General features: G+C 35.5%; 1 protein-coding gene across 4 annotated transcripts in view; it reads left to right on the plus strand.

Annotated features, from left to right (window-relative positions):
* The window catches only part of MALRD1 (MAM and LDL receptor class A domain containing 1), a 196561-nt gene that overhangs the window by 15706 nt on the left and 167719 nt on the right, over window positions 1-13136 (plus strand). For 3 of the 4 annotated variants that reach the window (XM_015853499.3, XM_085538687.1, XM_085538688.1), the window contains exons 7-10: window positions 599-756; window positions 4396-4488; window positions 6740-6947; window positions 10172-10321. In XM_015853499.3, the coding sequence (XP_015708985.2) occupies window positions 599-756; window positions 4396-4488; window positions 6740-6947; window positions 10172-10321 (609 nt within the window). The remainder of the gene's footprint in view (window positions 1-598; window positions 757-4395; window positions 4489-6739; window positions 6948-10171; window positions 10322-13136) is intronic. The other variant, XM_015853500.3, reaches the window with a different exon arrangement.

The following is a 13136-nucleotide window of genomic DNA, read 5'->3' on the forward strand; positions in this document are numbered from 1 at the left end:
TTAGATCTCTGTAGGAATGCTTTTATAAAGGGCAATAGGTCAAGAAGAGCACAAATTGCTTTCCTGCTTCAGAGGGAAAGACAATAAGCTCTCAGCACTTCGTTGCAGAAATTCTGGCTGAGAACTAAAGACCTTAATTACGTATGGTGAAGATGCTATTGCCTCCTATAGCAGTGAGGAAGAAGAACACTTTTCCCCTTATTTTGAAAATTGCACAGAAGTATTACTGTAAAAGATGATTCCTGGGAAATGCAACAGAAAGGAAGAAAACCGTGTTTCCAAATACATTTGAGAGTAGGTATCAAAGTGCGGCTGCTTACAGCTTTTAGTGCACAAAGTGACAAGTTTAAGATACTGTCAACTGATGCCATTCTTGGTTTCTGGGGAAAACGCAGATATGTATCTATCTTTTTAATAGGTAATGCTTAGGTAACATCCAAGTCACATCATCAGCATGACAATCAGATTACGCTGTAAGAGGAATGGGGCAATGGTTTAGCTGCAGTAAAGCAATCCTTATTTTCAAAGGCTGAGAAGGACAAGATCTGTTTTTGTGAAAAAGCATTTTCTTGTTGTTTTTTGTTTGTTTGATTTTTAGGCCATTTGGTGTGTCTAGAAGCTAATGACAATGCGTTATACAGAAGTGCTTATCTAAACAGCTCCATGTGTCATTGCTCCAGCAAAAGCTGCCATTTTCAATTTCAGTACTCCATGGCAGATAGCAGTGTTATCAAGGCAGTGCTGTATACTAATCAGGTAAGAAGCATGCATTCACTTACAAATGATCAAGATACAACAGCCCAGCTTTTTTCAGCCAAACTGCAAGGAAACACATGATAGTTAGTTTTTGTGAACTGTCACTTTGTATTGTTCCACTGTTGAATGCAGCTGCAAAAACTGGATATTTGTTTGTTATAAGTTAGTGTGGTGGTGAATTTCTGCAATAAGACTTCAAGGGGAGGCTCTAACCATTACAGACTTAAATGATTTGGAAATTTGAGGGAAAAATCCATAGCAGCAGAATTTCTAGTGTCCCTTCTGCACTGGAAATGGGAAAAACAGTCAGGAATGCTTAAATTTTGCTTGCTCTCTACAAAGGCACAGGATGAAGTTACTGACTTAGTATGTCTAGAGAGCTCTTGCTTAGCCACTTGATTCATTTTTCTGACAGCTGTAGTGCAGTAATTTTCTTCTTCCATTAGTAGAACATTGTAACAAACATCTTATTTTGCTTCCATTACACCTTCAAGCATTTATGAAAGACTCCAGGATCTGGTGTTTTTTTGTTGTTTTGTTATTTTTTCCCCAGTCTATAAAGAGAGAATAATTATGTTTTTTCTGTGACCTGCTACCATATTAGGGAACTATAATGTATCCTGGTCAGAATACACTGAGATTTGCACCGTAAGGCTTGCCAATAAATTCCCAGATACGAAGACTATTGAGACTATTGCAACACTGAGAGACATTAAGAATGCTGATTTCTGTTTTTTATGATCCAATTTAAAAGTTTCCTTTCCTGAAAAAAAAAAAAAAAAAAAAAAAAAAAAAAAAGGAAAATATGTAAGCCAAAAAGGAACCATGAGAGAACTGATATTTGAATTCAGAACTTGCCTGGAAGACTTAAATGAGTGGGAGCAGTAGCTTTTGTTCATTTTGCTGCTTAACTGTTTATGAAAAAAACACTGACTTTTCAAAAGGAGCCAAATATTGAGAAGCAGAAATGAGAATGCAATCCTGATTCTGATTACAGAAAACAACAGGGTCTTTTCTGGAGCCTGTCATTCAGAATAACCTCTCAGTTGTATGATCCAGTAGCATGCAGTTTTCTCACTTCTGCTATATTTAGTGGTTGGAACCTCTGATCTTGGAATAACTCTTCCTATGGATCTAAACAGAAAAGCCTGACACAGCAACTGGATTGTATTCAATGTACACCTCTCAGTACAGTTCTGCACTGCAGATGTTACCAATATACTCCAAGCCTTCTTCGCCCCTTTTAACAGAGAGGCCAGAGATAAGTAAGAATATTTTCTAAAATGGACAGTATGACATTAGGTGGATGATAAGGAACTGAAATTGTTCTCGGATATGGAGTATAGAGAAAATTGTCTATTTTGGTTTGTTTTTGTTTGGTAATCACAGTTTGCTGTGCCCTATAATGCCCTATAAGATTTTTAATTATATGCTTTAATAAAGTCAAAACATTTCCACTTTTTTCAATGTTGTTTATAATGTTAGGAAAAAAAACAGATTACACTGGCTGAATGTGACTTGCTCATCATCAAAAACAACCAATGTAGGTCTCTCATTTTTAATTCTCTAGCTACTTAAAAGCCTATTGTTAGCAACTTGTGTCTTAAGAGTGGTCAACTATCAGCCAGTTGTGCTGTAATTTTATAGTCTGTATTTTTCTCTTACCTATAGCAGAGAACTGGGAGAACAAAGGATCTGTAGTTCCTTCACAAATTTTCAATTATTTGTTTGTAGTAAGATGTATCATTCACTATGTATCCTTTGTATCCTTTATTTAGTACTTCTTTCCTTCCCAGTTTCAGTGCTTCAGGCTTATGTATATATTATATTCTATCTCAGCCCATGATTGTATTCACATTTGGCAGTATTAATGATCTTCATCATTTGATAAGTTGAAAACTTATTTGCTTTCCATTTTCAAATAAGATATTGCTGACTTCAGCCTATTGTATTCTCCTTTTTACTTGCTGATGTTTCCAATTAAGTAATAAGCTTATATATCTGTCTTTTAACTTCTTAATCTTTATGTCTTTCATGGCTCACAAAATAGATGGATATATATTAAAAGTAAAAGAAAATAAATCTCAACTTATGTTTATATGTGCAGGCATGTTTTTACTCTAACACATTAAATTTTCAGCAGGTGTTCAGCAATCCTGGCAAAACCCATGCCAATACACTTCTCTGCAGAAGTAAAAGACTGTGAAGTAAAGACAGTACATTAATCATTTTGAAGGAACAAATAAGAATTTGCTCTGAATTACTCTGAGATGAAAAAAGTTGGGACAAAATGATGAGTGCAATTGCACAGCAGTATGTGAACATATCTGTAGAGAGATGTCAAAAATAAAAAATGCTGTAGTTTAGAAAATGAGTTGATAAGAAAAAGTCATGATAATCTTTTTCATTCCTCAAATCTGAGTAGCATTATTTTAGGAAAAATAAATTGTAAAAAGAAACAAATCTTATAATTCTTGTTCATTTTAGTCATACAAATTTATTTATTTTTTTTTTTGCAGACAGTGTTATATCATATTAAGGGGAATAGACAGAAGGTATTTTGAGCAACTTCCCTGTAACACCAAAATAAATCTCAGGAGAAAGTACAATAAAACTGATAGACTGAACCTTCTAGAAGACAGGAAGAGAAGCAAGGAATGTACTAGAGAGTCTAACCCATTTGTACTGAAGTAATGAAAGAAACACTACAGAGAAACACTGTGAAGATGGGAAATATTGCATGCTGTTGGGTTACTGGAATTGTATAAAATCAGGGAGTAATGTAATGTCTGATACAGGTTACAATAACTCGGAAAGTTGCTACCCCTGAAATGATTTGCTGATGCAAGCAGAAAAGTCAATAGTTTACTTCCACAAGCTATCTTTATTCAAATAAACTGGGAAGAAAGGCAGCTGTGAGAATGGGTACCTAAGTGATTAATCACATGTGAACAAAATTTTACTTAGAAGACAAACACAAGCTTCTTTCAAACACAAGTGTACCTTGTAGAAACCCTCTGCATTTACTCTTATGTATGTGTGTAGGGATATATACGTACCCAGATATTGTCACTTATATGTTCTTAAAAGAAAATATTTAAACCACATTTAAAACCAGACTATACTTTTAATCTGTCATGAAGTATGGTTTCTAGTGCAGCATCCTTATATGGATGTTGCAGATTTTTTTCTGGAAGCTGAATTATTTAGCAAAAAGAAGCATGATTTGCACAGATTGAAATGTCCTTGATGTTGAAAGTCTCTACATAAGTATCTAAGAGTACATAAAAAGTGAACTAGCTGAAAAATATCCTAATGCGAAATCTCACAACTGACTTTTATGTGGCTTGTATGTCATGTGGCTTGTCCAATTTTTTTCTCGTATATCATTTTATGTTTGAAATTAGGGCATTGACTTAACCCTGTCTTGCAGTTTTCCAAAACTAATTTTTGAACACTTATTCAGTGGAGATTTGGTCTTTCAACTTTGTTAACATGTCAAAATAGTGGAAGCCTTGGTAGGAAAAGAGAAAAAGTACATGTATATTGCAAGGCAGAAAAAAGATAACTCTCCTTATCCAAGGAATTGATGAAATTGATGAAATTTAACTTCATAACATTGTATTCTACATTCCACAGGAGGAGCATGTCTTGTGGGAAACCAACACTACTACTAACAAAGAATGGGCCAAAGCGTGCATGCAGATACCAACAGGGCTAGAAAAAATAAAGGTATGAGTGAAAAAGGCAAGTGCCTTATTTTGAAAATTCTTTACCTTGTTGTCTAGGATATGCAGGAATTTGTTATGTTTATATGTATCCTGAAGGGCTCTGTTCTTCATTAGTTCAGTTGAGTATAGCTCTGATCACAGATCAACAAAAACAGAGTACAGCATGAAACTACTGGCCTTAGTAACATACAAGAAAATGCATATGTATCTCAGCATACTTTAGCAGAGCAGTTGAATCCATCTTAGTTATTATCAGCTTGTTTAAATACAAATGCAATTTAGTGGGATGATGGGAATGATTGTGTGATTTCAGTGGAATGGCATGAATGAATAATTGTGAGAGAGTATCTTCTCCTTGATTTTTCCCCTTTAATTTAGAGAACGCAATTAAAGGCTTCTATTTGAAGTAATTTTATATCAACATTATTATTATTATTTTTCATAATAACATAATAACTTTTATAATTAACTGTTTCAACAATCTGCTGTAAAGGTGATCTCTGAAAAGACAAAGACCAAACCTACTGTGAACACTTGACATTTTTACGTGTATCTAATGAATGCATTTTAGCAAGGTGCTGTATTACAAATTCTTGTTGTCACCTGCATCTCCTTTTCCTATAAGGAAAAGTACATATAAAGAACCAGTTATGTACGAGATTATCTCTAGCATCCAAAAATAAACAAAATTCTGAAGAGGTTTTATGCAGCCAAAACTTTTCTGTAATAAAGAAACATTGTGATCACACGTGCTTAGGGAAATAGAGTTACTGTAATTGTGTAACTATGTAACATTTTCAGCATTGTCCTTTTCTTTTTTCCACTTGAACTACTAGAGAACTGATAGTGATAGAAGCTTTTGTAATTTTGGATATTGATTTAATGGAAGATGCTTCTTCAGACTTCAAGCTAATTCTGAGGGCATGGAAAGTTAGAGAAAGTTATCTGATTACTTCTCAAAGTGTGTTTATTCTAGTTTACCTCTGTTGTGTATGAAATCCTTACCCCTTGTCTCACCTTCTGCATTCTGCCTCCTGTGTATGACTACTTATGAAGCTTTTATTCTAACCATGTCCCCACCTGTCAAAACCCACATGCTGGGAACTTGATTGGTATAAGTAAGAAAATCTTTGAAACCCAGTACTGGCACACATCATGGCTGACAGCAAAAGATATTCTCCTAAGAATTACACTGCTTTTTATCAGCATGTGTAAAAGTGCAAGAGAAGTCTGTTGGAGAGAGAAATAATCCCTGAATCCTTATGTCAATAGTGGTAAAATAATAACATAGACTTAAGGATTGGCATAGCCCATGCAAGTAAAAAGTCAATGTGATCCCTACTGTTGTTTTGAGTCAAGCAAATTTGCTGTCTCCCAGCCTGAAAGTGTTCAAGGGCTGCCAGCAGGCAAAAGCCAGTCCCACTATGTATGTGGGTACAGCTTTCGGATATCAATAGACCAACTATGAGCTATGCTATGTCAGTCAGTGTCTGAGTAGGTCTCTAAACCATTTTTAATCTCTTGTGAGTGTAACGTAGTTTTTCTGTCTTGGGAAACCAGAAAAATGAGGTTCTGAAGAGACTTCAGATGACAAGTTCTTTAGGATGTTAAATGTCAAATCATTCTTCTGAAGCCCAGAGGCATGGCAGCTTTTTAGCTTAATGGTTGGAACACTTGGGGTTTTTCTTTAAAACAGGATTTTGCTTCACTTCCCCATTAGAATCTGTCGAATCATTTTAACTGAATACTTTCAGAAAAAATCAACCCGAAGTAATCATTGCAGCATTTCAACTTCTGGTTGGTGTCAGAAATGATTCTTTTTGCACCTCTGTCTCAAAGCTTGCAGGGGAACACAGATGGACAAGTCCAGGCAAGTCCTGGTCAAAGCTGGAGAAATCTTTCTTTTCTGTATTGGCCTCAGACCATTGTAACCACATGCAATGGGATGCTGCTGGATCTTGGTGGTGACTGTCCCTGCTTTACACAATTCTTGTTTCTTTCCTCAATCCCGTTTTCCCTTCCCCATCACCCTAATTTGTAATAGCTGCTGGCCTCCTCTTCCCCAGCTTCCTGATTGATTAGGATTTGTAATAAACTGGTTGGACCAGCAAGACAGTTGGAAATTTGGCTTCTTTCTTTAATGGGAGGCATCCATTGATTTTTGCAAATAAGACATTACTGTTTCACAGTAAAGAGAAAAAAAGTTTCTCCCTGTCTGTTAATGCAAATATTTTAACTTTAACAATATGCAGCTGAAACTTAAGGGAACATTCCAGAGCAAGACAGGCTTCATCTGTTTAAATAACATCCAGTTTTTGGACACCACATGCTCAGAGCTATCAGCTTTCAACTCCTTAGAAGAATTCACGTGCACTAATGGGAAATCTACTGAGCATGGATCGTCCTGTGTCTTTCACCCAGACTGCTCTGACAACAGTGATGAGGATCCAGCAGCTTGCTGTAAGTGAATTTCTGAAGGATACAGTGCTGAAGAGAGAAGTAGAACCTAAATAGGTCCTATCCAGGGAATGACAAGAGAAAATAAGGAAACTAACCTCTATTACTTATATGTGTTCATTTTCTCCTAGTATATTTCCTGTTATACAAATTTATGACTATGTTCATAGTGTATTGTTTGTTTTTTGTTTTTTTCTACTTTCTATTTCTTTGTCAGATCCCAGCAATATGTTTTGGGTTTAGAAAAGTGATTAGGACCACAGAATTTTGCACACTTTTGTCTAAATGTATCCCTTGCCTTCAGTGTTTACAATCCATAATTCTTCAATTTGAGAGGAACTGAAATCTGCCACAGAACCTCATTTAAAACATTTATCTAACCTAGGATGTCAGAGTTTTGGGGAGAAAATACATTGGATGATATGAGCTATATTTCATGAGATTTATCTAAACCATATTTTCAATAGAAGGGAATGTTGCTTAGATGTAGTTTTCACTATGCAGTCAAAAGAAAAGAACAGAAATTTATGGAAAATGTTTATGTGAAATGATTTAGACCCACATTTAAAAGTATTCCTAGATACTTCAGCTTTTAAAATTATCATTGTGCTAAGTACAGTTTTGTTCATGACAAGCACATAACAACCTATTTCTATGGACTGCAACAGCCTGTGTTGCAGATGAAAACTGTATACATACTTCAGAAATTAGTAATGATATAGATTATTGTTGGGAGCTGCAGATTAAAATGTTGTGGGTCACTCAAAGTAGCAAGATGGAGGACACTGTTAATGTTTTATTTTCAAATTCACTGAGAAGGTTCAGAAACGATTTTTGACTTAGTTCTCTCTATTTCAGTTTTAACCTTTTGTTCCTTTCAAACACTTCAATAGCCATGCAGTAACTATCTGTGAAACAAGTTATATGTGTGAATGTTGAAATACCATTTTAAATAGGAAGGTTTATGCTATTCTATGCCCACAGTCTATTATGCTTTTTAATTTTAAACCCTTGTGGCTTGGGCAGTGAGCTTTGGCACTGCATAATTGAAAAACAGTAGCCTGGGTATAGTCAGTCTTATAGTGTGCAAGAAAGAAGACAGTGGGATTCACCAGGTAATATTGCTTTCATCATACTTGGGAAAAAAAAAAAACTGATGAGTGCACAGAAGAAAGTAAAGATTAGGGAGTCAGTGCTGTCCTCTGTGGCACATTTGGAATTAAGCTGTTGGCCCAGGAACTGCGCAGTCCTCTTCCATAACTGTGCCTAGCACTCTGCAGTTTCTGTTTTAAATTAAAGAAAATAAGTTTGTTTCTCAGTTTAACCTGAAATATTGAGATTATATGCTTCACTTTGTGTTTAAGCACTTTCAGATTAAACCTCTATCATCTTGTTTGATTAGTGCACAAAAGTATGGTCATCCGCTTAAAAATCAAACATGGGAAAAAAGTGATTTTTCTAAAATATGAGTGACTATAGCAGATGTTTGATTCTTTGATTTAATAACTGAGAAGAAAGAAGTCAAAAAGCCTTTAAAATAAAAGTGACTCTTTTTAAGGTTGTCTATTTTAACATCTAATATTTTCTTGAATACTTTATTTGTACACCCCTTTTCAGAGAAGAGAACTCTAAAGGTGAAACTTGTTTCTTCAGCAGTTTGATCAGCTTAGAAAATTTGACTTTCTGGCACTTTCTGCACTCTTAAACAAAAGAGACCTAAAGCAAAAACTGTCCTGTATTTTTCTTTTGTTCATTTCCTCCCATTGTGTACATTTTCCACATCATCTTGAAATTGTCCTCTGTGATATTTTGAGTGAACTATATCTATTCACATTAAATCCAATACAAATTCCCATCTGGTACAATAGGGCATGTTTTAGCCTCTATTCTTTTAGATTCTAGCACTATCCTTGAACATATCTTCAGTAGTTTTCTTTGATGAAGTGCTCTCAGGATGCAGAGCTGTCAGGACTCCATACTGAATAAAAACAAAGGCAGACAGCTATTTCTTAGCAATGTGAAGGGTTCTTCACTTTGAGGATTTTCTTTATTTCACTGTAATAGGGAAGGAAAAACAATATTTCTTTTTGCTCAAGTTAACTTGACATAAATGAACGTGAAAATATAGTTTATTTTAAGAACATATATACACTTCTATGTTTTACAGTACTTGGTAATTTATGCCTATTATATAAGTATGATTGAAAGCTTGAAAAATCAGAATTCTCGTGGGAAGCAGTTTTGTGTAATTTTGTGCTATGTAACAGTATTTGAAATCAATGAGTTTAATGAGTGAAAAAAAATATGAAATCAATTTTTCTAGTATTAAATTGAGATCACTTCTAGCTCTCTTATATTATAGTGAAAGATGAATGATCAATTCCTAGTTAATATAAATATAGAAAGTGAGAAAGAGTTCTTAGATCATTTGAAAGATTAAAAAGAGCACTTTTATGCTGATGTCAGAATCCTCTCATGCTTATGCCTTTTCTTTATTTGTCATCCAATGTAACAAAGTTTTGCACTACATACCATTGCTAATATGAAGTATTGGAAGCAGTTTGCTTACTATAACATATTTTTAAATTTGTAAGATACATACTTAGTAAGCACTGCAAGCAAATGAATAATTAGGTATCCTAGAATTGTGCTTGGCAAGACGTTTTGGGAGCACTTCCTTTTTTCTCTTTGAAACAGTAGTCTTTCTAGAAATTGACAACTCTTCAAAGTTTGTATAGATGCAAAGTGATTGTGGGGAGGGACATCCTCCATGTGTTTATGAAAGAAAATCACCTTCCTTTTAGCCTTAAAACACCTGTTTGTAGTTTAACTCTTCTATTTTTAATTTCTACCAAGTATATTTGATTTTTTTTTTTCCACCATGCACTCATAATGAAATTTACAGTAAAATTCATTTTTGAAAAAATATAATCATAAATCCATAACTGACAGCAGCCTATGCATAGATCTCACACTTACTAAGATATAGTTTATTCTTTTATAGGTAATTGCTTTTGCAGTTCTGAGTTTAAGAATGGAGGGACCTCCCTGATTTATTGCCTGTATTCTACGCCTTTTTTTCTCCAGCTAAAAAATCTACATTTCAGTGAAACATAACAGTGATTTCTTGATTAAAACTCCTTCTACATATGAGTACAAAATACTGTAGATCTGTCATTTAAATGTTGCATCCAATTCAACTTAATTATATCTTGTTCTTTGTACAGCAGCTAATTACAGTATATGTAATTTTGACACTGACTTCTGTGGTTGGAAGACGCTGAACACGACTGATACTAAGTGGAACATAATGAAAGAAGGGGCTTCCTTTGACAGCAGACTCCCTGACAGAGATCAAACAACTAAATCTGGACACGGTGAGAGATTATATACACATATATCTGAAACATTCTTAATGATGCCTATCTGATGAAACTGAATTTGAAATGTATGATACATAGAAAATGGAGACTGAATGCAACATTCAGTTTTTTGAGATCACGCCTTTTGAATAGACATAGCTAACTTTGTTCACACGTTTGATGATCACTTTTGATTCCAAAATTCACAAGGGTGTTTTCAAAAAAATATTATTTGGAAAAAAAAAACCACCAAACCACTGTAGTTTTTTTTTTTATAGAGCAAGGGTAAATTAATTGATTTTTATTTTTTATTTTATCCTACAGAATAAACCCATATTTCTTCTTCTAGTCCTTAGTTTCTGTAAAATGCACTCAGCTGGAAAAGTAGATTCCAACAGAGAGTTAGTTTATTTGTTGGTTTTGTTTTTGTTTGTTTGTTTTTTCAGAAATTGAAGTGTTATCAATGAACTGTTTAAAGCTGCCAAATATGCTTATTATTATCAAATAACAATTGCAAATATTCTGTGACTTTGCTTGCATTAAAATGTAACTATTATGGTGCTTCCAATGGAAATTGAACTGCTACAGAATCTATCCCTTTAAATTAATTTTTACAATGGTATATATTGTATTACATTCAGACCTACACACTTCTCTCACACCTTCATATTAAAGGAAAGTGAAACTTGAATTATTCTACCTTAAACATTCAAAGGTAAAGGGTAAACTCTATTGGTCTGTGATTACGTGCATGCATGTTATCTAATAAGTCTGACTGCATGTTCATATACTATTGGTTCCTGAGTGGTGAAGTGCAACAGATATTTGCTTTCTGAGTAGCAATTGGATATTCTATTTTATTGCCACACTCATAGAAGTTCAAATACTTCATTAGGGTGTTCTCTCCAAATGTTGCTGTTTCTCAGCTTCCCAGTGTTCACGGCTCCAGAAGAGCATTGATATGACTGCAGATTTCCCACATGGGTTATTCTAGGCACTGGTGAATGTATGTGTAATGAAAGTGACCTGAAGAAACTTCTATACCGCATAACAAGCATGTTAGCCCATATGAGCTATGGCTCTTAAGCTGCTTTGATACCTGAATCATTTCCTAGTAGGTTTTTGTCTTTATACAGAGTTACAGGCTGTATGTTGAAGCCTGTATCCCAGACAGATCTTGAGGTTACCACACAGTATCTCTCAAACCCAATAATGATGCATTCCCTGTGTAAGTCAGTGCAAAGGTCATTCTGTTGTGGTCTTGTAACCATCTATTACTGTGCTTGCTTTAGCCACATCACAACTCTGTAATAAAGCTTTCAGAATTTGAGCAAGTTTTTGTCAGTGTTAAATCATAACCTTTCAGGTTTAAATAGTTATCTGTGACATCACAGAGTGTTCATCTTTATTCTCTCCTGGGGAGGGCAGCATGAAATTTTGATTAATGAATATATTAAGGAGAGTACTGTAGAGCCTCAGCTGCAAATTAAGAGAGGATCCTTTGATGTGCGTTTGCATTGCAATGAGGGGAGTTTCCCTCATGCTGTGGAGTGCAGCATGCCTGCTTGTACAGGGAGCTGGAATGGTTACCTCTTTGTGCCAGTCTTGCTAAAGATCAGTGATTATTCACATGGGGCTGGACTTAACCCTCTGCTTCATTATGTATCCATGGGAAATAAATGGCTATGGAGTGTGACTGAGGCAGTACAATAGCTGATTTTCAAAGATGTAGGGCAATATGTGTGTAATATCAATGTACAAACAAGACAGCCTTTAGTGCTGTTTTGCATAGACTTTCGTGAAATAGTCTCAGTATTCAGTGTAGGCAGCACTGATGGCATTCAAAATATGCTGCTTTAGGGCCCCTTGAAGATGTTTATCCTTTCCTACCTTTGTTTGAAGCACATCTGCTGTAGTTCAAATCCAAAGGCAGTTTGTTTGCCAGGGTTCAGATTAGATCTTTAATTAAGCTTTCATCCCCACTAGTACAGACAACAATGTCAAGTCTGTAGACCCCATGAGAAAATACAGCTTATTCCATTGGCTCCCATGGTCTCCAACATTGTTAATGTGCTTAAAACTGTTTGGGTTGTGATGTGAGTGAGTACTGTATCCTAAAGGAAATTAAATTTTATTCTAAGTTCAGTTTTTAACATTATTAAATCAAATTAAAGTGTGTCCTTTAAGGTTAAGCTGTGGTCTGCATAGTTCAGTCTCCACGGTGCTCTTCTCCAGCAGTCCCTTTGCTCTCCTCAGACTGTGATAAGGCCTGCGGGAATTGTTGTGAACAAGGTAATGCATGCACTTGTAACATTTGGAGAACAGGGGTCTGAAGTGTTTTGCCTGAAGAGGGCAGACGAAGATGCCTTCATTTTGTCTGCACAGTAAAGTCATGGAAACTGCAAGTGAACGCCTCTTTGCAGAGCTTTATTTCCTAAATTTCAAGTGTTTCCAGACACCATGACAAGATAGTCTTGGAGTTAAATCCAGTTGGCAGCCAGTCATGAGTGGTGTCCCCCAAGACTCAGTACTGGAACCACTCCTATTTTTCATTTTTATCAGCGGTCTTAATGAAGGAATTGAATGCATCCTTAGTAAGTTCATGAATGACAGCAAGTTGGGAGGGAGTGTTGATCAGCTGGAGGGTAGTAAGGCAGTACAGAGGGACCTGTATAGACTGGATCGATGGGACAGGGAAAACTGTATGAGTTTCAACCATCAGAACAACCCCAGGCAACCCTATAGGTCTGGGGAGGTGTGGCTGGAAAGCTGCCTGATGGAAAAGGAATCTCAGTGTACTGATGGACAACTGGCTGAATATGAGCCAGCA

The sequence above is a fragment of the Coturnix japonica genome, chromosome 2 (genome assembly GCF_054131305.1).
Source record: "Coturnix japonica strain WE chromosome 2, WE-NBRP24, whole genome shotgun sequence".
Lineage (NCBI taxonomy): Eukaryota > Metazoa > Chordata > Aves > Galliformes > Phasianidae > Coturnix > Coturnix japonica.